Here is a 23,843-nt window from a genome sequence, read left to right as displayed (position 1 = left end):
TTGTGTATGTGTGTATGCCTGCATGTATGTCTGTGCTAGCCTGATGTCCATGGAGGTCAAAAGAAGGTGTCAGATTCTCTGGGACTGGGGTTACTGACCTGGGAGCTGCCACATGTGAGAGCTGGGAACCTAACCTGTATCCTCTCCTCAGCCATTTCTCCAGCTCCTCAAAGAATAATTATATATTTATTTAACAAATTTAGGGAACAGTGGTAGTAATGCAAATAAATTCTCCATTTTTCTTTATTTTTAAATATTTTGATATCAAGTTTTACCACTTAGCCTTGGCTATTCTGGAATTTGCTAAGTAGACCAAGTGACTTAGAGATTATAGAGATCTGCCTGCCTCTGTGTCCTGAGTGCTGAGTCCAAAGCCAAAGCCCTGAGCCATCATTATTGGCTTCTTTGTTTTTTTAAGACTAAGTTCCATGTAGCACAAACTGGCCACTACCTTGCTACATAGCTGAGGGTGGTCTTGAAATTATGGTAGATCCTGTCTCCATCCTGAATACTGAAATTACAGATATACATCAGTACACCCGGCTCAGCAGGCTCCTTTTTCTAGTGTATAAGTGCATCTCATACGAAATATTGTAATACTTATTCTGTCAGGGCAAGTAGCTATAGGCAAGAGTTTCAGATAGCAAGATTTTCCAAGTGGCAGGTTTTTCCTCTACATATCATGGATTAAAAATAGTAGACTGGGAGTTGGGGAGATAGATGGTTCAGCAGTTAAGAGCATTGGCTGCTCTTTCAGAAGTCCTGAGTTTAAGTCCCAGGAACCATGTCATGGCTCACAACCATCTATAAAGGCATCTGATGCCCTCTTCTGGTTTGTAGGTGTACATGCAGACAGAGCACGTATACATTAAAAAAAAAATTACTTATGTTCTTCCAGAGGACCCTGGTTTGATTCCCAGCACCCACATGTTGGCAAACAATCACGTGTAACTCTAGTTCTAGAAGACCTAACACTTTTCTATCATCTGCAGGTGTAAGTAGATATACACAGACTAAATGTGGAAAGCTGTGCAGCGAGCAATCGCTGTGGAGAGCCGTGCGCGTGCCACGAGCAATCACCATTATAAGATGGCGCTGGCCTCCGCTGTGACTAACTAGTAAACAAGCCTTGTGCGCAAGTGCGAGAGTGAACTCACTCCTAGTCACTGCCCATTCTCGGGGTGTAATAGTGGTGTGATGGGCGAGCAACAAATCAAGAGCTGTCACGCCACATCAGGTGCTGAAACGTCATGGCTGAGTGCTATATAAGGGACTCCATTTTCTGGGGTTGGCATCTTCCTGAGAAGTAAGCAATAAAGCTTTGCCGCAGAAGATTCCGGTTGTCCTGAGTGTGTTCTTGCCGGCGGGGACAAAAGCTCGGGATAACTAAATATTCATACAAACAAACAAACACCATTAAAAAAATACCAGGAAACTAAAGAGATGGCTCAAAAAGTTAAGCACACATGTTAGTCACTCTTGTAGAGGTCCAGGGTTCAGTTCAAAGCACCCACAAGGTGGTTCACACACATTACCCTATATTCAGGGGTCCCACACCCTCTTTTGACTTTCTTGGGCATCAGGCATCGATTCCACATAGGGGCTAGGATTGGAGTCACAGATGGTTGTGAGCTGCCTTGTTGGTGTCGGGAATCAAACCTGGGTCCACTGGAAGTGTATCCAGTGCTCTTAACTGCTGTGTGATCCCTACAGGTCCAGAACAGATATATAAATCAACTTTGTGGGCTGGTGAGATGGCTCAATGGGTAAGAGCACCCGACTGTTCTTCCAAAGGTCCGGAGTTCAAATCTCAGCAACCACATGGTGGCTCACAACCATCCCTAATGAGATCTGACTCCCTCTTCTGGAGTGTCTGAAGACAGCTACAGTGTACTTACATATAAATAAATAAATCTTTAAAAAAAAAAATCAACTTTGTCTTTGTTAAGACAATTTCCTAAGTAGTCAACTGGTAGACAATAGAAACTTAACACACACACACACAAAGAAAGAAAAAAAAAGAAACTAAACACATACTCTGCTTTCAAAACAAAACATAAACTCTTGTCTTTTAAGTCAATTTCCTTTTGTAAATATTACTAAGAGCAGAGTACTGTTTTTGTTTGTTTATTATGTTTTTGTTTCCCCGAACATTGACTTGTTTTGTTTTGTTTTTTTGAGACAGGGTTTCTCTGTGTAGCCCTGAATGTCCTGGAACTCACTTTGTAGACCAGGCTGGCCTCGAACTCAGTAATCTGCCTGCCTCTGCCTCCCAAGTGCTGGGATTAAAGGCTTGCGCCACCACTGTTGGGGCCAGAACATTGTTCTTAAGAAGGTACTGCACAGCCCGGCGTGGTGGCGCACGCCTTTAATCCCAGCACTCGGGAGGCAGAGGCAGGCAGATTACTGAGTTCGAGGCCAGCCTGGTCTACAAAGTGAGTTCCAGGACAGCCAGGGCTACACAGAGAAACCCTGTCTCAAAAAAAAAAAAAAAAAAAAAAAAAAAAAAAAAGAAGGTACTGCACATGGCATGCACAGGTCTAACCCAGATGGGGGCTCCTTGGATGAGGGGATGTAGACTTATGCCCCATCCCTAACCAAGCAGCTATCTCTAGCTTACAACTGCTGCCAAAGGAAAAATGTCTTTTTCAACAGTTTTGCTGGGCATACAAACCATACTTAAGGGCAGGACCTATGCCCAGCAGGAGACTTCCACCACAAAATGAGATTCTTTGTCTTGTAAATTTTCTTTAACTCTACAGGGCTTTTGCTCACACAGTATGCTTTTACCTTTACCTTCTTTCTTTCTTGAGCTTTTTCTTTGGCTAATTTTATCTGTTTTTTTGTTTGGTTGTTTGTTTTGTTTTGTTTTGTTTTTGTTTGATTGTCTCTTTGTTTTCAAAGGAAACAAAAAGAGAAAGAGAAGGAGAGAGAGAAAAAGAGGGAGAGAGAGAGGGGGGGGAGAGAGAGAGAGAGAAAGAGAGAGAGAGAGAAGATACATTGGGTGGAGTTGATCTGGGAGGAGGTGGGGGAGGAGAACCAGATTAGAATATATTGAACTTAAAAATCAATTTTCACTGGGCAGTGGTGGCACATGCCTTTAATCCCAGCACTTGGGAGGTAGAGGCAGGCAGATTTCTGAGTTCGAGGCCAACCTGGTCTACAGAGTGAGTTCCAGGACAGCTAGGGCTACACAGAGAAACCCTGTCTCGAAAAACCAAAAAGAAAAAAAGAAAAAGAAGAAGAAACAAAAAACAAAAAATAAATCGACTTTTAATTTTAAAAAGTAAAAAAAAAAAAAAAAAAAAAAGTCTACAAAAGGCCCTGTTGCTTTGAACACAGGAATAGCTACTGGTTTACATCAGTTCTTCATATCTTCACATCAACATTTCCTTGAACTGATGAATCTTATTTCATTAATTTACAAAACAGATTTTATGTTTGGGTGTGAGTTTCTGATTCTCTCCTTATTCTTGGTCTAAATCAATGATCGAGGTAGACAGAATTCTCCAAGTATGTTCAGAAGATTCAACAGTAACAATTAAACAGCATATTTAACTGAGGCAGGATAGGAAGATGGAGTCTGTTTGAAGCCTTTGCCAGTTGAAAAACAATTAGTTCCAGCACACTTAGCAAGGACTTGGGGCCCTGCTCTCTCCTGTTGTGAACCTGCAGTTGTATAGGACTCTCACCAGAGACTCCATTTATAGGGAAAGGACATGTGCTGAACTTCTTGGCAGACACAACTGCCTGCTTTACTCTAGCAGAGAATAACTTCATACACCTCAGCCCCTGAGCCACCCTATAAATCCCACCTAACAAAAGAAAGAGAAAAGAAGGGGCTGGAGAGATGGCTCAGCCGTTAAAAGCACTGACTGCTCTTCCAGATATCCTGAGTTCACTTCGCAGCAACCACATTGCAGCTCAAAACCATCTGTAATGTGATCCAAAGCCCTCTTCTGGTCTGTCTGAAGACAGCTACAGTTTACTCATATAAATAATAAATCTTAAAAAAAGAGAGAGAAAGAAAAGGAATAATACCGTTTTCCTTGCAGTCTTTTAAGATGTAACTTCAGAGACATTAAAATGCTAAAATTGTTCTTAGATTTGTCTTAGTTTCCCACTTACTTTGATGAAAATACCCTGACAAAAGCAATCCGAGGGAGGAGTTTGTGTTGGCTCTCAGATGTTATAGTTGGCCATGTGAGGGAGCTATGGTCAAGGACTGTGAGGTAGCTCCTCCCACTTCATCTGCAGTCAGGAAACAGAAAGCAATAAATGCACTAAGCCCAAGATTATAGCTCACAGAATTGTGCTACCCACAGTTAAGGTGGGCCTTCCCACCTCAACTCAACTGGCTTGATAGTCCCTCAGAGGCATGCCAGAAGCTAGCCTAATCAACATGACTTCCTAAGAGCTGTGCCTGGAAGTGCCTCTCCTGGGTAATTCTTGATCCTGTCAAGATGACAGTCAAAATTCACCCTCACAGTGCTCACTGCTAAGGCAATTCATTCTGACTCTTTCTTGAAGAGCCTATATCACACTTGGCTATGTCTTACTTTCTGAGATTTTCTCTTTGAGGAGTGCCCACCCGTGCACTGGAGAGTGGCTTACTTTCTTCTGAGTGCCTCTTTTTCTCCTGACTCTTGCACTCAAGAGGGTTTTTAGTCCATTTAGAGGGTGGAGGATGATTGTGCCCTCAGGTGGATAAGTAAACAGCACCATCTACTGTGAAGTGCACACCGATAAGTTCCTCACTGCTGGGAACAGAAGAGTCCATTCTATAAATGCATCCAGGTGAAAGGAGACTGCAGGGGCACGTGGGAATATTAAAGTCATGTTATGCAAACCAACAAAAGGGCACACTTGAACTCTATAAAGGGGTGGACTTGTAGCACCATGACAGCACCCCAGTGCTACACAAGGATTCGTCCCACTGGTAACCCATGTGTGCACCAGGGCAGGGCACTCCTGCTTGTTCCTGGAGCTTCGATTCAGTCTGTCCCCTTCTGTTGGTGTTGCTCCTCATACCACCTGCTTGATCGTCTAGACCTCTCTTCCAGCTCTCCATCCCCTGCTGTATGTGTAGCCCATGAAATCTTCGCTCCTCAACCCTGACACTCCTTAGACCTGGCTTCTTCCATTCTTTGAAGAGGCTGCTCAGAGTCTGGTATCTGAGCAGTAGGACTCCCTCTCACATTTCTTTAGCCCATGCCTGAAACATCCTGAACTCTGTTGTAGCTAAACTTATTTTTTTTTAAAAGATTTATTTATTTATTATATGTAAGTACACTGTAACTGTCTTCAGATGCACCAGAAGAGGGCGCCAGATCTCATTACGGATGGTTGTGAGCCACCATGTGGTTGCTGGGATTTGAACTCAGGACCTTCAGAAGAGCAGTCAGTGCTCTTACCCGCTGAGCCATCTCGCCAGCCTGTAGCTGAACTTATATTCATTCTGCAATCACATACATATGTGTATGTATTTTATTGGGTACTGTGTGAAATGAGTACATTTTGGCCATTATGATTGGAACAAAAGAAGCTGCACTATCTGTGACTAGATGACCAGAGTAGGCAAAGTGCTGCCTTTGAAACCACTGTACCTTTTGAACATTTATTATTATTATTATTATTATTATTAATTATTATTATTATTTTGTTTGTTTTGTTTTTTTGAGATGGGACTTCTCTGTGTCACAGTCCTGGCTGCCCTGGAACTCACTTTGTAGACCAGGCTGGTCTCAAACTCAGAGAGACCAGATTTTCTCTGCCTCCCAAATGCTGAGATTAAAGGTGTGCACCACCAAGGTTGGTTTGTGAACTTATTCTTTGTTTGTTTGTTTTTTGTTTTATTGGCAACTTAGAGTGTAAAGTATTTTATTTTTAACCTTCTAAAGTTTGAAAACTATATAGCCCAGTTTAGGTGAGTTACCAAGCTAAATGTGTTTGCCTGGACCTTAGTTCTGCCTGACAAGGAATTCCCAATACCCTAGGTGGGTGCCTGTGTGTAGCTACGAGTGGCAAGCAGACTGGACTCTACTGGGAATGGTCCTTTCCCCATCCCTTTGGTAGGGGCTTAACAAACATTAGGCATTTTTCTTGTCTTATACGGCTAATGTGGGTCTGAACGTCGCCTGGGAGGCATGCACCATGAACAAGAAGTCGTCTTCATTCTTCTCATATGCCTTGGAGATAGTCTTACGCATGCTCACCACGCTGTGCCAGGTCACCACGAGGAAGAAGGCTTGATTATCGTGGAGCTGTTACCCCCTTCTTTTTCTCGTCATGAGCTTACCCATGTTGACGTGGTTGGGTTGATTTTGTCATGGACTGGCAGCTGCCTTTTACGTTTATAATGCACTATTGAAATCTTTGTGGGTGCAAGACATCTTCCACTCTCTGTGTGAAGCTTCCACGCTGTGTGAAGGTCTCTGACTACATGGCTTGGGGAATCTAAGATTTGGATAAGGGGGGCTGGAGAGATGGCACAGCAATTAAGAGCACTGACTTTTTTTCCCAAAGGTCCTGAGTTCAAATCTCAGCAACTGCATGGTGTCTTACAACCATCCATAATGAGATCTGAGATGCCCTCTTCTGGTATGTCTGAAGACAGCTACTGTGTACTTATTTATAATAATAAATAAATCAGCCGGGCGTTGGTGGCGCACGCCTTTAATCCCAGCACTCAGGAGGCAGAGGCAGGCGGATTTCTGAGTTCGAGGCCAGCCTGGTCTACAGAGTGAGTTCCAGGACAGCCAGGGCTACACAGAGAAACCCTGTCTTGAAAAACCAAAAAAAAAAAAAAAAAAAAAAAAAAAAATCTTTGGGCCGGAGTGAGCAGGGCCCACCGGAGCAAACAGAGGTCCTAAATTCAATTCCCAGCAACCACATGAAGGCTCACATCCATCTGTACAGATGTGAGCCTTCATGTGGTTTATTTATTTAGTATCATATAAACAAACAAACAAACAAATCTTTAAAGGAAAGGAAGGAAGGCAGGAAGAAAGGAAGGAAGGAAGAAAGGCATGTACCACCATGCCTGGCTTTCCCATTCTTTTTTTTAAAAAAAAAAGATTTAGATAAAGAACCTGAATTAGCTTTGTCCAGCTGTACTGCCAAATTTTGCCTCCCAAGGACTGGGATTAAAGTGGTGTACCACCATGCCTGCATCACTATGCCTGTATCACCATCACCGTGCCTGCACCACCAAGTACCACCATGCACCACCATGCACTACTACCATGCCTGCATCACCATGCACTACCATGTCTACACTACCATGCCTGTACCACCATGCACCACCATGTCTTCAGCACCATACACCACCTTGCCTGAACCAACATGCCTGCACCACCATGCACCACCATGCCTCCACCACCATGCACTACCATGCATCACCACGTCTTCAGCACCATGCACTACCATGCACCACCATGTCTTCAGCACCATACACCACCTTGCCTGAACCAACATGCCTGCACCACCATGCATCACCACGCACCACCATGCCTGCATCACCATGCACTACCATGCACCACCATGTCTTCAGCACCATACACCACCATGCCTTAACCACCATGCCTGCACCGCCATGCATCACCACGCACCACCATGCTTGGCGGTTTTGAATTTTCTTTTTAAGGTTTGTCATACTCAGTTTTTTAAAGACTTGCTTATTTTATGTATATGAGTACATTGTAGCTGTCTTCAGACCCACCAGAAGAGAGCAATAGATCAGTGCTCTTAATGGCTGAGCCATCTCTCCAGCCCCCACACTCAGGGTTTTTTTTTTTTTTTAGATTTATTTATTTATTTCATGTATATACTGTAGCTGTCTTCAGATATTCTGGCACACCTGTGGGAAGCCACATGTGCCGTTGCAGAGTGGCACAGGCTTCTGCTGGCCACCACACATACATAGGCAGAAAAGTTTTTTGCCAAGATGAGGTTTTGAGAATTGACCAAAATTGACCAATCAGAAGAGAGAGAAATTGACCAATCAGAAGAGAGAGAAAGTAACCAATCAGATAAGAGAGAAAGTAACCAATCAGATAAGAGAGAAAGTAACCAATCAGATGTAGGAATGCAAATGAGGTTGTAAGCATCAACCAAACACAACACAATTCGGGTGTGAGACACGCCTCTCCTAGGCCTATATAAAGCAGCACCAGGGCTGGGCTGAGGGTCTTTTCGCCTCTGCAATCAAGCTCTCCCAATAAACGCGTGCAGAAGGATCCTGTTGCAGCATCGTTCTTGCTGGTCGAGTTGGACACGCGCAAGACACACCAAAACAGTACATTGGATGTGAGCCACCATGTGGTTGCTGGGAATTGAACACAGGACCTCTGGAAGAGCAGTCAGTGCTCTTAACTTTCCTCTATAATAATAAACATATGTATTTTATTTATTTCTTTATTTGTCTATTTATTTATTTATTTTGGGGTTCATTTTGGGTGTTGTTTTTTTGAGACAATGTGTCTCTACATAGGCTCTGGCTGTCCTGGAACTCAGTGTGTAAACCAGGCTGTCTTGAATTCAACAGAGATCTGCCTGCCTCTGCCTCCCAAGTGCTGGAACAAACAAAGTTCTTAAATGAGGCCTTACATATTGTTGGGAAAAAATGAAGACTTACAAAATTGTTTAGTTACCTTGTAATCTCTACTCTAAACTTAAATCATATAAACATTGAAAGGTGAACTTGAGACATATAAGCACAGCAACAATTATCCACTTAGACCAAAATGCCCCATATTAAGGGATGCACCACTAAGAAGCAAGGGATATGAACCACAGAGAAAACATTAACAGAAATATGCTTTTGCTTTCCTTTTTTTTTTTTTTTTTTGGTTTTTTCGAGACAGGGTTTCTCTGTATAGCCCTGGCTGTCCTGGAACTCACGTTGTAGACCAGGCTGGCCTCGAACTCAGAAATCCGCCTGCCTCTGCCTCCCGAGTGCTGGGATTAAAGGCGTGCGCCACCACGCCCGGCTGCTTTCCTTTTAAATATGGAGCTTAATGATTCAATGAGCAGAGATCCTAAACCTAACATTGCTTGTTAGTGAAATACTAGCTTTATTTTGATGACTGTAGAATGTACATATACTTATGTACACTTAACATATGTTAGATATTAAAATCTCAATATTTAAATACCAAATTTATTTAAAATACCAAAAGATATGTTATACATTAGCAATTATCCCAACACTGGCAACAAAATATGCATAGACTCTGTATGTGTGTGTGTGTGTGGTGTGTGTGTGTCTATGTGTCCGTATGTGTGTGTCTCTCTATGTCTCTGTATCTGTCTCTGTGTCTCTCTGTCTTTCTCTCTTTCTCTCTGTATCTGTCTTTCTCTCTGTCTCTGCCTCTCTCTGTCTCTGTCCTTCTGTGTTTCCGCCTCTGTATCTCCCCCTCTCCCCCTCTCCTCCTTCTCCCCTCTCCTCCTCTCTCCCTCTCTCCCCACCCTCTCTGTGGCGCGCATGCGTATACAAAAGCAAGACTTCATTTCCCACAATTCTCCCTGTACTTCCGGCGTGGCCCAGTAGCGGGATCGCTCGGCTTCCGGGTTCGGGCCTGTCGCTGTGGTAGAGGCGGCGGCGCCGGGGGTGGCCGGTAGGGACTCGGGCTACAAGAGTAGGGACTCCGGGCATGGACGTTTCGGGGCAGGAGACCGACTGGCGTAGCGCCGCCTTTCGGCAGAAGCTGGTCAGCCAAATGTGAGTGTGGCCTGGGGCAAGGACCGGTGGTCGGACCTTCCGGACCGGGAGGGTGAGGCCGGGCTAGACCTGCTCTTGACCCTGGTCAGACGCTGCGGTGTCCGCTGGGTGCCGGGGACGTACAAGGGTCCTCCCGTAGTCTCCCTGGCCTTTCTCGGCAGACAGGGACTGCTGGCTAGTTTTTCTGGGGTGGAACTCTGCAAACCCAGCTAGTGCCCTGGCTAGTGAGTCATCGTCCTGAGCCGCCTCGTCATTTGTGTGCAGATTTTCCTTTGCTTCGATTCGCACCGAATATAGAAAGAGAATGAGGCAGCCAGAGATTTTTACCCGGGTGCCGCGTGGCTTCTTTTATATAAAAAAAAAAAAATGAAATAAAACGAAAACCACATCAATGAGTTGGAGGAGGCTGGAAGGAAGATAAAATTGGAAGATTGATATGTGTTTGGGTTGTAGGCAGTGGAATAGACGAGTGCTCCGGTTTCTTCCATAAGGTGTGTCAACTTGGCCAAAGGGTAGCAGGAAATAGTTGTGGGAACTTCGGGAGTGAAGGGCAGGGATGCCCTCTGCCCACGGAGCACTGCTGAGTGCTTGTTGCACTTAGCCGTTTTACTGACTTTCCTGAAGTGTTTAGAAAATTGCCTGTGGCACGGCCTTTCCTCTGAGGGTTGGTACTGTCTGTCTGTAAAGAAACAGTACAGTCGTGCCAATGCTCAGTCATTTTTGTGGGTGCTAAAGTGTCAGTTGAGTAGACTGGAGCAGCCTCGTAGAGTAGGTGACAGATTGAGCTCTAGAGAGAAAAGTAGGAGGGTGACAGGCCACCATTCCTAGCAGATGATTGTGAAAGCATCAGGATGGATTGCTGTAGGTGGAGAGTTCTGGGTCTTTGAAGCAAAGTAGTCAAGGATACATCATGAGGATGAGCAGATGCTGGCATGGTTAGTGTTGGGTGTTTTGGGCAAACAACTTGTACCGGTGGTTTTGTTTTTTTTTTTTTTTTTTTAAGTTTCTCGAGACAGGGTTTCTCTGTGTAGTCCTGGCTGTCCTGGAACTCAGAAATCTGCCTGCCTCTACCTCCCAAGCGCTGGGATCACTGCCCGGCCCTTCCTCCAATGTTTTACATGTGGCCTACCTTGAGGTGGTGCAGCATTAGTGTGTTGGGAAGGCCCCTGAGTCCCTGGAGATGAATTAGGGACCCAAGAGAGGCCAAATAGGTAATTTGGGGAGTTTTTTTCCCTTTGGAAGGATTGGTGGGGGTTCTGTCTTTTTTTCATTTAGATCATATGGTCTCATGAGTTGATTGTAGAAGACTTGGTTGGCAGAGATCATAAAGACCAGTATTAAATGCTGAACTTGAAAGAGGAAGACAGGTTCCAGAGAAAGAGGAATGAATATGTGGACAATTGGTGACTAACTGGATGGAGGGGGTGGGGTGGGGTGGAGTGAAGCAATGGGCTAAAGTGGGAAAGCATCAGTACAGTGGAGAGAGTGGGTACTGTGTCGGTGGCTTGGTACCACCACAAAATAACCCTTGCACGGTTTTGCAGACAGTTCAACAAACAAGTGTTTTGTTTCTTAATTGTTTTAGATTTATTTTATTTGTATGAGTGTTTTGCTTGTCTGTATATAAATGAACCATGTATATCTCATGATGTCAGAGGTCAGAAGAGCATATAAGATTCCCTGGGACTGGAGCTACAAGGGGTTATGAACTGCCCTGTGAATTCTGGGAATCGAACCTGGTTCTTCTGTAAGAGCTGAGTGTGAGTGCTTTTAACCTCTGAGCCAAGTCTCCAGCCCACAAGTGCAGTATTGATGTACTTGAGTTATCTCTAAGTGAAGTCTTGAGAAATGATCTGAGCCCCAGGGCAAGGCTTCTTTGGGAAAGCCCAGTACAGTGGCTCTGGAAGAGCAAGTTGTTATCACAGACAGTAGGGGAGAGCTGCACAAGTATCTGAGGTCTGAGGGAAGACTGAAGTATACTGGATACACTATAATGCAGCTTGCAGCTACCTTGTGAGTCCTGAGGTGCCTTCTACCTCTGTAAGATACTGCACTTGTATATTATTTTGTTTTGCTGTAATAATAATTACCATGCATTTATCATCTTAAACAACATAGATTTATATTTGATCATTTTTTTATGTCAGAGGTTCATGTAAGATTTGGTAGGTGTTAGTTCCAGGGTTGAAATCAATACGTTGGCAATATACACTTTTTAAATTTTATTTATTTATTTATTTTTGGTTTTTCGAGACAGGGTTTCTCTGTATAGCCCTGGCTGTCCTGGAACTCACTCTGTAGACCAGGCTGGCCTTGAACTCAGAAATCTGCCTGCCTCTGCCTCCAGAGTGCTGGGATTAAAGGCATGTGCCACTACTGCCTGGTAATATACACTTCTTGATGGAACCTTTGGGACAGAATCTGCTTTCTTTCTTTTTTTTTTTTTTTTTTTTTTTTTTTTGGTTTTTCGAGACAGGGTTTCTCTGTATAGCTCTGGCTGTCCTGGAACTCACGTTGTAGACCAGGCTGGCCTCGAACTCAGAAATCCGCCTGCCTCTGCCTCCCAAGTGCTGGGATTAAAGGCGTGCGCCACCACGCCCGGCCAGAATCTGCTTTCAACTCCATTCAAGTTGCTGTCCAAATTCTATTCCTTACACTTATAAAACTGAGGTATCCTCTTTCCTGGCTATTTTTCAGGGGCCAGTTTTTGTTCCTGGAGGTTGACTGTATCTTGTGCTTTCTTTGTGGCCTAGTCTAACATTGGCTGGCTTTTCTGACACTTACCAAATTCAGGTAGAGAACATCCTGGGCATTTCCCAGATCATTTTGGAACAATGGAACACAATCGTTAGTCTGTATCTTCAATCACAGCCATGAGGTCAGTGAAAGATAGTCATGGGTTCCAGGGACTGGGGCCTGTGTATCTTTGTGGAGGGGGCAACATTTGTCTACTGCATTTGAGTGAGCCCCCTCAAAGGTTGCTTTCTAAGAGTAAAGGTATCTTAGTTTGCTTTCTGTTACTGTGAAAAACACCATGACCAAGAGCAACTTGAGGAGGAAAGGGTTTATTTCATGTTACACTTTATCACACCACCCCCAACCCCCAGCGAGAAAAGCCGAGTCAGAAACTCAAGCAAGGCTCCAGGGGCTGGAGAGATAATTTAGTCCATGGTGAAGACCGCTTGTAGCTCTTACAAGGCACCAGGGTTCGATTCCAGGCACCTGAAAGGTGACTCAAAACTATCCATTTCCAAGGGTTCCACAGCCCTTGTCTGACTTATGTGGGCACCAGGCATAAACTGGTGCAGTCAACATCCATGCAGGCAAAACCTTTGTACTTGTAAAAAAGTAAATAAAAATCAGCTGCCAGGCGGTGGTGGTGCACAACTTTAATCCCAGCGCTTGGGAGGCAGAGGCAGGTGGATTTCTGAATTAGAGGCCAGCCTGGTCTACAGAGTGAGTTCCAGGACAGCCAGGGCTACACAGAGAAACCCTGTCTCAAAAAACCAAAACCAAAACCAAAAAAAAAAAACAAAAAAACCCTAACCACACTTACTGGGTGTTTTCACTTCTTCTTCGGTTTGCTTGTTTTCTCTCTAGGGTTGACTTTGCTGGTGACTTGATTAACTGTGTTGATAGAGCTTAAGAAGGTTTATACTGGGCTAATCTACATATCTTTACTTCTGACTTCTTCCAGGGGTGATGCTGTTGTTTAAATTTGGGGATGCACTTCAAACCATAGTGATTTATATTAGATGAGGCATAAAGAAAGTTTAGGGCTGAGAGAGTAGCTTAGTAGAAGACTGTGTATGCAGTCCTCATGAAGCTCTCAGTTCAGTGTCAGTTGTTGGGGAGTGGGGAGCATAGCAAAACACTGGGAAGGTTCTGCAAAGTTTCAGTGGAGAAGCATCTCTCATTGGGGGAAAAGCAAGTTTGACAATTCTAACTGGAGTCTAGGCTTCTTAGCCTTTCCTATACTACACAAATGAGGGCAGTGTGTAGCCTGATGCCTTCATCAGGCAGTCCACTGTCCTGTACTCTGGCTTATTGTTCTGTAGTTTCCCCTGTTGTCCAGTGTCTCCGTCTTTCCACTTTAACTTAACCTACCTTTCTTTCTTTCTTTCTTTCTTTCTTTCTTTCTTTCTTTCTTTCTTTCTTTCTTTCTTTCCTTCCTTCCTTCCTTCCTTCCTTCCTTCCTTGCTAGCTAGCTCTTTCTTTTTTTTTTTTTTAAAGATTTATTTATTTATTTATTTATTTATTTATTATATGTAAGTACACTGTAGCTGTCTTCAGACACTCCAGAAGAGGACGTCAGATCTCATTACAGATGGTTGTGAGCCACCATGTGGTTGCTGGGATTTGAACTTCGGACCTTCGGAAGAGCAGTCGGGTGCTCTTACCCACTGAGCCATCTCACCAGCCCCCTAGCTCTTTCTTTCATTTCTTTATTTCTTTATTTTGATTTTTCAAGACAGGGTTTCTCTGTGTATCCCTGGCTGTCCTGGAACTCACTCTGTAGACCAGGCTGGCCTGGAACTCAGAAATCTGCCTGCCAAGTGCTGGGATTAAAGGAGTGTGCTACCACTGCTCACCCCACTTTAACTTTCCGAGTTCTTCCTTTGTTTCTTTGTTTTTACTTGCTGCAGGTTGAGAACAGGGCCTTTCATGTGCTCAGGATATACTCTGCTACTGATCTGTTCCTTTAGCCCCTGCTGTCTCTTTAAAACAACTCTTACTGAGTACTTAGGATATTGAAAAAATTGTGACTAAAGATTCTCTTCACCGTTGTCATGAGCAGCTCTTCTTTATGTAGGTGTCTGCTTTGGTGTCAAATACTTCAGATCCTTCCTTGCCCCTTCATCTAAAGTGGGTCATCCCACTTTATTTCAGCACTTTTTAGTTTCTCAGGGAACTCCAGTCCTCTGCAGCATGAAGAGTACAGGATACAGTATTTTCCTGGACCTCCTGATTAACCTTTCCTGTTACAGTGACCATTATGTGTTGTGAAACCCTGGAATCTACCCCTTCTCATTGGCTTTGTGACCTTGGGCACTGCTGACCTTTCTAATCTGGCCTGCATCTGTGAAATGATACTTGTCTAGTTTGTCTGACAAGGATGCTGGGAGGGACAGTGAAGAGACTTCTGTGCCAGCTTTGTAGGGTCTGAGGACTGGGCAGAAAACTCTTTCTTGCAGATATTCTGACTTGTTCAGGCCTAACATTGAGTAGGGACACACCAAATACATAAGCAGTACAGAATACAAGAGCACTATCAGTCATTTCTCAGCTTTTCTATGCGTATGTGTAAACCAGAAGTTGATATCGTTCTCAGTTTCTCTCTATCATAATTCTGAGACAAGATCGCTCACTAAATTGGAGCTCACTGATTCAGCTGAACAGGCTGTCAGCAAGCCTTGTTTGCACCTTCCCAGGTCTGGAATGCCATACACATGCACATAGCTTTGTACCTCAGTGCTGGATATCAAACTCAGGTCCTCGTGCTTTGCAGAAAGGCCTTTACCAACTGAACCATCCCCTAGCCCGTTCCATGTTCTTAATTCTGTTAAGCTATCCTCTTTCCTCCCTCTAGGCAAGGACATTAATAAACTGAACACTTATTGAGAACATAAAAACTGATAGAATAAATATATGCAAAATAATCATAAACTTATGTCAAAGGAAAATTTCCCCTGCTGACAAATTCTAGTTCTGTCATCTTACTCTTGGGGCTTTTATCTCTGGTGGTCTTTAATGTAGCACACATGTAAACAGGAAGGAGTAGCTGCAGCTAGGGAAAGTTAGTCAATATTTGTGTCCTGGTAAAGTGTAAGAGGGCCAAGCAGAGCATGCTATGGGGCCAGGAAAGACAGGCACTTGTCGTATTCTCTCTCTCTCTCTCTCTCTCAACACCAAAGTCTCACTATTCATGGTAGCAAATGTCTTTAATTCCAGCACTAGGGAGACAGACACAGGTAGATCTCTGAGTTGGAGGCCAGCCTGGCCTACACATTGAGCTTCAGGACAGCCAGAACTACATAGAGAGACCGTCTTGGTTAGGATTTTACTGCTGTGAAGAGACACCATGACCAAGGCAGCTCATATAAAGGACAGCATTCACTTGGGGCTGGCTTACAGGTTCAGAGGTTCAGTGCATTATCATTGAGGTGGGAAGCATGGCAGCATCCAGGCAGACAGTGAGCTGGAGACGGAGCTGAGAGTTCTACATCTTGTTCTGAAGGCATACAGAAAACTGGCTTCCAGGCAGCTAGGAGGAAAGTCAAAGCCCCACAATGACACACTTCCTCCAACAAGACCATACCTTCTAATAGTGTTACTCTCTGGGTGAGGTATATTCAAACCACCACAGAGACCCTGTCTCAAAAAAGAAAAGGATCTCGTGTAGCTCAGGCTAGCCCTGAGTGTATTGGGTAATAGAGGTTGACCATGAATTCATGATCATCCTGCCTCATCTCCCAAGTGCATGCACCACACCAGCTGTGATGAGTTGATACATGTTGTCTTCATGCACCTCTTTTTCTTTTCCTTTATTTTATTCATTTAAATTTTTTAAAAATATTTTTGGTCTTGAGACAATATGGCACTGAGTAGAAGGAGTTGTTTGGACTGGTCTTGAGATGCTAAGGTTATAGGCATGGGCAGCCAGCATGCTCAGGTCCGGGCATGTATTCCAGTAGTTAGATGAGGTAGAAGGCCTAGGAGAGGTCATTCCTCTTTGTAGTTAGTTATCTCCATAGTAAAAATGGATGCTTATTGGATCATACTATATTAGAGGCAAATTACCTTTTAATATTTGGGAGAGTAAGGTTGTGTTCATTTCATGGAACTGGGTAAGGGGAAGCTCAAAATGTAGAAGTTAGGTCTGGTCCTACATCTCAGCCCCATGTTCCCCAAAATAAGACTCACACTCAAACTATATTTACAGATACCTTGGCCATATAGCTATGCTCTTCTCTGACTAGATCATAACTTGAAATAACCCATTTATTCTCACCTACATTCTGCCAGGTGGCTGGTTACCTGTGCTTAGGTACCATGCATATGTCTCTTGTCATATCTTCCTGGCAAATCTCCTATGCCTGGCACTATCTCAGAATTTTTTCTGCTTGGCAGATGTTCCATCTCCTACCTAAGCTATAGGCCAAATTTATTGTTGACAGGTCTCAGATCCATACAGACAGAAGGTATTATCTCTACAGCCATGTGAAGTGGAAGTTTTAGAGAAGAGCCTACTGCTACTGAGCTTCCAATTTATTATTTTAGAAAGTCTCCTCCAAAGGCTAAGACTAATACCTTTTTTTTTTTTTTTTTTTTTTTTTTTTGGTGTGTGGGGAGCAGCCCAGGTTGGCCTTGAATTCCAGATCCTGGCTTCTCTGCCTTGCAAATGTTGGGATTACAGTCACCACACCTATTTTCCTGACGATCTTTGACCTCTTGTCATAGGCTGAGCCCTACATGAACTTTTTGCAAGTGACCCACCCACCTAGTATTGCTGACATTCCTTATTAAGCATCCCTACTTGAGGGGATCTAAGTGGGAGGAGTGGGTGGCACCCATACCAGGCTGGGCGTGCTTCATGTCCTGGTAGACAAGAAAACTTGTGCGGGTCATCTCTGGGTTGATTTCCTCTTGGTTGAAGATCTTGCCACTGTACACATCTACCATCCTGCCCATTGTCTTGGGCAGGGTGATCATGTCTCTTAGAAGGGTCTTTACCACCTCCAGCTTCCCCATGAGTGGTGCCTCCTTCTTGGCTTTTCTCAGGTGCTTGAGTAGTGAGTGCTGATTCTGCAGAAGGCTGCAGGTGTTGTACATGTTCTGCAGTTGGTCCAGGTCCACTGGTGGACTTGGGGAAGGTCCACTTTTTCTGCCCCACTTTAACTATCTTGGCAGCTGCTTGTGGGGGGGAAAAAAAAGGAAAGCTGGGAACCTTATATTTATTTTCTGACCAGAGATCTTTCTGCTGTTGCCTGATGGTGACCAAGGCTGTGTCTAGTTGAAGATGGGTATTAGCCATTCTGAGGTTGGGGACTGTGGGTATGTTATTATCTACCTGCTGGGAAGAAGCCATTTAAGCATTCTTTAGGCTAATAGTTTCAGTTAGATACACAAGGGGACATTTTTAAGGAATTCTAATGAACCTTCCAAGCTTCAAATGGGCAACTAAAATCACAGGAGCCAAGCAGGTCAGTTCAGAGACCCATGTGTCCCTTTTTTTTTTTTTTTTTTTGAACTCTACCTTTTTTCCTCAAGCTGTTTTGATATCCCAGATGTGTTTAGTGGCTGTCCATTGCCTGTAGACTCAACTCTTGAGGGTTCACCCTGCTTCAAGTGCCTACACATGCCGCCCTACTTTTTCCTTGACTGCTGAAAGCCTAGTTTGTTCTACCTAAAAGACCCATTCTTCCTGTGGCTGAGCTGGGTAGCTCTTCTTCCAGGACAGTGGGCCATCTGTCCCTGAAAGTCAGTGAAGAGAAGGAATTTCATATGAGATTGCTTGAAGGCTTATTTCCCACTAGTCTCAACTGTGTAGGGTAGGAACAACATGAATGCTTATGGAATAAGCGTTCATTCCCATCAAGTAGAATGTTAGAATGCACAGGATTCTTGAGTCTGTCTAACATACGTTTTGTGAGCACCGGTTTGGGCAGGTTGAGGTGTTGTGGTTCTGGGGCTTACTATTGGGTAGTTGGCTTGGGTAAAGACAGAAGTAACCATGAAAATATTGGCCAACCAACTAAATCAGCATTTTATTTTCACATAAAATTAAAACAGACCATTTTTCTAGAATCCCTCTGGCAACAAGAATAGTAATCTTAAATTGTTCACTTCCTCATTCATTTCTTCCAAAGAAATAATCCAAGCATGTTCATACCCTGGTGAAATGAGGATGCTCACTACTACATCACGGGATGGAGCTTTTTAATTTTTTTTAAAAAGATTTACTTATTTATTATATGTAAGTACACTGTAGCTGTCTTCAGACACACCAGAAGAGGGCATCAGATTTCATTATGAATGGTTGTGAGCCACCATGTGGTTGCTGGGATTTGAACTCAGGACCTTTCAGAAGAGCAGTCAGTGCTCTTAACCACTGAGCCATCTCGCCAGCCCCACTTTTTAATTTTTTTATGATTTATTTTTATTTTTAAATTGTGTGTGTGTGTGTGTGTGTGTGTGTGTGTGTGTGTGTGTGTAGGGAAGCACATGAGTACAGGTACCCTTGGAAGCCAGAATCTCCTGGAGCTGGTGTTAGAGGTGGTTGTGAGCTGCTGGAAATAGGTGCTGGGGATCAAATTTAAATCCTTTATAAGAGCAATATGCGTGGGCTGGAGAGATGGTGCAGTGGTTAAGAGCACCAACTGCTTTTCCAGAGGTCCTGAGTTCAATTCCCAGTAACCATATGGTGGCTCACAACCATCTGTAATGGAATCCTCCTCTAGTGTATCTAAAGACAGCGACAGTTTACTTACATAAAAAACAAATCTTTAAAAAAAAAAAAAAAGCAATATGCTCTCTTAACCTGTGAGTCATGTCCAACTTCTAGAGTGAAACCTTTTCCCCCGACTCCCCACCCCCCAAGACAGGATTCTATGTGTAGTCCTGGCTATCCTGGAAATCACTCTGTAGATCAGGCTTGCAACTTATCAGGATATAGATTATTATTATTTTTTTTTAAAGAGCCCAATGGTGGTGGCACACGCCTTTAATCCCATCACTAGGGAGGCAGAGGCAGACAGATCTCTGAGTTAGAGGGCATCTTGGTCTACAGAGTGAGTTCCAGGACAGCTAAGTCTACCTGGAAACATCCTGTCTTGAAAAAAAAAATCTTTCCATTGTTGAATGTGTTCTACCATACCTATTGAGAAATGTGTGTCAGCAATTCCAGTACTTGCTGCAATTCTAGGACTTCAAGGCCAGCCCTGGCTACACAACTACTAGGTCCTGTCTTTAAAAAAGAAGATAATCAAGAAGAGTGTAAATTCATTATGTGTTCCATAGGTAAGGAAATAGACACCTAATCCTAGAGAGCCAAAGGGATTAAAAGGGCTTGTTCCAACTATCAATTCGTTCTTCTTTTTTCTCTATACATTATTTTACTTTTAAAGATACTTCCCATGATGACTATGTCTCTCTTCTTTAAAATTTATTTGTTTATTTTCAAAATGCCCTCCTTAGCAGGATTACCAAGAGCTTCTGAACTTCTTACCTCCACCTGCTGAGCATAGGAATGGTAGCGTGGAAGTGTACTGGGCCATGCTACCAACAAAGCTGCACCCCAAATCTTTTTGTTTTTCTTTTAGAGACAGTCTTGCTGTGTATCCCAGGCTGCACTTAACATACTCCAAGGCCAGTCTACTGAGTCCTGGGATTATAGGCATCTACAACTGTGCCTGGGCTTCTATTCTGCCTTTAAAACTAATTTTCTTTTCTTTTCTTTTTTTTTTTTTTCTTTTTTTTTTTTTGGTTTTTCGAGACAGGGTTTCTCTGTGTAGCTGTCCTGGCACTCACTTTGTAGACCAGGCTGGCCTCGAACTCAGAAATCCGCCTGCCTCTGCCTCCCGAGTGCTGGGATTAAAGGCGTGCGCCACCACGCCTGGCTCTTCTTTTCTTTTCTTTTCTTTTCTTTTCTTTTCTTTTCTTTTCTTTTCTTTTCTTTCTTTTTCTTTGAATACTTAAGCAGTCTTTAATGAAAGCCGTGCACAAGATGTTTCTACTCCTGCATCTTTTCCATCATTTCTTCCTTGTATTTGCCCTTCTCCTTTCCTACTTGTCGGGACTTGGCTTTCCTCTCCAGGATCTTCTTGCTGTCCTTGTCCAGCTTTAGTCTGGTGATAACCATGTTGCTGGGGTGGATGCCCACATGGACAGTTGTGCCATTAGCCTTCTCTTGCTGGACTTGTTCAATGTAGATGACGTATTTCTTCCTGTACACTTGGACCACCTTGCCAATCTGCTGGCCTTTGTAGTGTCCTGCACTTCATCATCCTTCCGAATGGGCATAGACTGAACGTTATACTTCTGTCTCAGCTCTTTGGAAAGAGGGGAAGACATGATCTTCCTCTGAATGTGAGAAGGTGCATTGACATGCCGCTTGCAGTTCTTGCTTCGGTCAGAAGTCACGAAGGGATTGAACTTCATTTTGGCAGCTGTGATCCACCGATGGCAGCAAAAGGAAAGAGCTTTCTTTTTCTTTTTTAACATTTTTTTCCTTTTCTTTTTTTCCAGACAGGGTTTTTCTCTGTACCCTGAAACTCACTCTATAGACCAGGCTGGCCTTGAACTCAGAATTGCCTGTCTCTGCTTCCCTGGTGCTGGGATTCGAGGAGGAGTGCATCACCACCAGTCAGCTTTATTTTTATGTTATGTGTATGAGTGTTTTGTCTGTGTGTGTGTGTGTGTGCGCGCGCGCCCCCGCACCATGTGCATGCAGTACCATGGAAGCCCGAAGAGGGTACCAGATTCCCCAGCACTGGAGTTATTGTGGCTGTAAGCTGCTGTGTGGGTACTGAGGGCCTATTTCAAGGTGGATGTAGTGACTTTACTTTCTGGGCTCTGTATGTAGGAAGAGTCAGGGCTGGATTAGGATGTGGCCTGTAGGATGTGGCCCATTCTCCTGAGCAGTTTCCTAAGTTTACATCCTCACAACACTGTCAGGAAATTGTACTTGCCTGGCATTTGCACTTGGTGTTTTCAAAGCATCTACCTTTATAACAAGCGGTACTTTTAAATGTGAGATCCTCTCTGGGACAGTGACAGTAGGACTAGACAGGATAGTTTCAGGAGAAATCCTATGAAGAAAGGAGGGGTTGGATTTGGTGACTGTATACCTGTGCATCTGTGAGTGTGGTTGCATACATGAGCACGCAGAGGAAAGAAGGGAGGCACAGTGTTGTGGTAAATATTATTTGGAGGATTCTACCCCACCTTTGATCATTTAGTTCCCAAATAAAAGACACAAAACCTTTATACTTATAAGAAGCCTTTAAGCACCAGATTTGGGCCAGTATCAACCCTCTATGTTATTTTGTCTACTTCCTTGTAAATAACTTGGAGATATCATTTGCCATGTTCCACCTGGGCTGCTCCTACTCCAACATGCTGGTCCTCATAGTGCTCACAATCCACCTACCCTATGGTGGCTTCTTCCTCCTTCCCCTGTGTCCTCTCTCCTCCTCCTTGTCCCTGCCTGAGACCCCAAGCCTGGGAACTTTGCCCTGCCCCCTTTCTTCTGCCCAGCCCAGGCCATAAGCATCTTTATTAAGTAATCAGGGATAACTTGGGGGACAGAGTATACACAACAAAAGCTGATATATGTGAGGATCTCTTTATTTTGGAGCAACCAGATCTTGGGGTATAGGATTTAGCATTTGAGCATATAGCCACACCAGACCAACCCACTACAGTAGAAGTAGAGAAAGCCTTACACTGTACTTATTCTGAGAGATGGGTGCAAGATGATCTGAGTTTTTGGGTATCAGTACCAGTACTTTCAAGGAGAAATGTCCCAACAGTAGCTTGGAAAAGCACATTTCTGAAAGGGGTATAGGATGGGCCTGCTGTATAAGTAGACCCAATGGTTTTTCAAAAGCAGGGTGAATGGTTCAGACTTTGTCCTTGGAACTCAAATAAAGGAGAAAGGAAGAATCAAGTCTACAAAGTTACCCTCTAACCTCCATACTGTCCATATTTCTCTTTCTCTATCTCTGTCTCTGGTCCTCATAGTGCTCACAATCCACCTACCCTATGGTGGCTTCTTCCTCCTTCCCCTGTGTCCTCTCTCCTCCTCCTTGTCCCTGCCTGAGACCCCAAGCCTGGGAACTTTGCTCCCCCCCCCCCCCCAACAAATACACATACACAGTAAGATTTTGTTTTTCATTTAAAAAGAATACAGACTATTATGACCAAAGATGGATCACTTAAGGTGGTTCTGTTTGGTAAGCAAAACAGATACCTAATTTAGAGACCAGAAGAGAAGCTTAACCACCTCTTAGGTACCTACTACATATACTACCTCAGAAGCTCATCTCTGTCCTTACTGAATCTCCTCCGCTTATTTTCCTAGAGAACAACTGTGGGTTGAGGGGAATCAGACTTTGACCCGTTGGCCTCAAAGAAGTAACTCTGTGACATCAGCCTCAGCCCTGCCTCTTTCTCCTGTTTTGGTCAGTATAGCCAGAATTTTGGGTGTATCACTTCATTCCTTACCAGATAACATTATATATAGGGGATTGAAAACAGGAACTGTTTCTGTAATGTCTTTGCCCAGTTGTGGTCATTATTGAATAAGGAAACATTTCCCCTAGACCCGTATGCTATGTCTATTTTGTTGGTAGATGTATACACACATACTTTTCTGAGTCCAGGTCTGAGCTGTAGGTTTTTCTTCCTGTCTGAAGCTGTTTTCTCTTCCTTGGTTGGTTCTGGCTTGTCCCTGTATGCCCACAGCTTCCATTCCCAAGGGGGCATAGACCATGCATAGCCACGTGTTTAAGGAAAACGTCATTTAATGTTCTTTTGGGGACGAGTTCTTCTATGGATTGTTGAACATTTCTAGAAGTGGAGATAATAGGAATTTTTTCCTATTTCCTTTGAGAGGTAACAGTGTATGGCCAGTGTTCTTTCACATGCATTTTCTATTCCCTTCTGGACTGCTTTAACTTATACCCAGGATGCCATGTGATTTTAGCTGTGAGTGCTGATCTCTAAAGATAGGGCTCCCTGCCCCAGTACCACAAAACCATGTAGGCAGAGTGTTGTGTGAATTTGCTTGATGACAGTTGAGATGTGCGGGAGCCCCAGGCTAACATCAGGGCGGGCATCAAAAGGTCTTTCCAGCTCTTGGTTCTTTTTTGTTTGTTCATTTTTGTTTGAGGCTGTGTCTCACTACTGAGACTCTGGCTGTCCTGGAATGTACTATGTAGACCATGAACTCACAGAGGCGTGTCTGCCTTCGAGTGTTGGAACTAAAGGCCTACACCACCACTCCAGTTTTCTTATTTAGGTTAAACCAACAGGTTGAAAATAGCTGAGGCTCATGTCATTTGAAGCAGCTCAGAGTTTGAAGGGTACAGGCTCTTCTTTAGACTAACCCTCATTGGCA

The 23,843-nt window shown here is 43.8% G+C and overlaps 1 protein-coding gene and 1 pseudogene across 8 annotated transcripts in view; one reads left to right on the top strand and one right to left on the bottom strand.

Moving 5' to 3' along the window:
- The first annotated feature begins 9,550 nt into the window (after window positions 1-9,550).
- Med15 (mediator complex subunit 15) overlaps window positions 9,551-23,843 on the top strand; it is a 75,476-nt gene continuing 61,183 nt past the window's right edge. For 7 of the 8 annotated variants that reach the window (XM_021184365.3, XM_029470334.2, XM_021184364.3 and 4 more), the window contains exon 1: window positions 9,551-9,721. In XM_021184365.3, the coding sequence (XP_021040024.1) occupies window positions 9,654-9,721 (68 nt within the window). In that variant the 5' untranslated portion in view covers window positions 9,551-9,653. The remainder of the gene's footprint in view (window positions 9,722-23,843) is intronic. The other variant, XM_029470332.2, reaches the window with a different exon arrangement.
- LOC110311132 (ribosomal protein uL24-like pseudogene) lies at window positions 20,454-20,881 on the bottom strand (annotated as a pseudogene).

The sequence above is a fragment of the Mus caroli genome, unplaced genomic scaffold (assembly GCF_978045245.1).
Source record: "Mus caroli unplaced genomic scaffold, Mus_caroli_1 scaffold_17, whole genome shotgun sequence".
In the NCBI taxonomy this organism is placed as follows: domain Eukaryota; kingdom Metazoa; phylum Chordata; class Mammalia; order Rodentia; family Muridae; genus Mus; species Mus caroli.
This window is presented reverse-complemented; position numbering and strand designations above follow the sequence as displayed.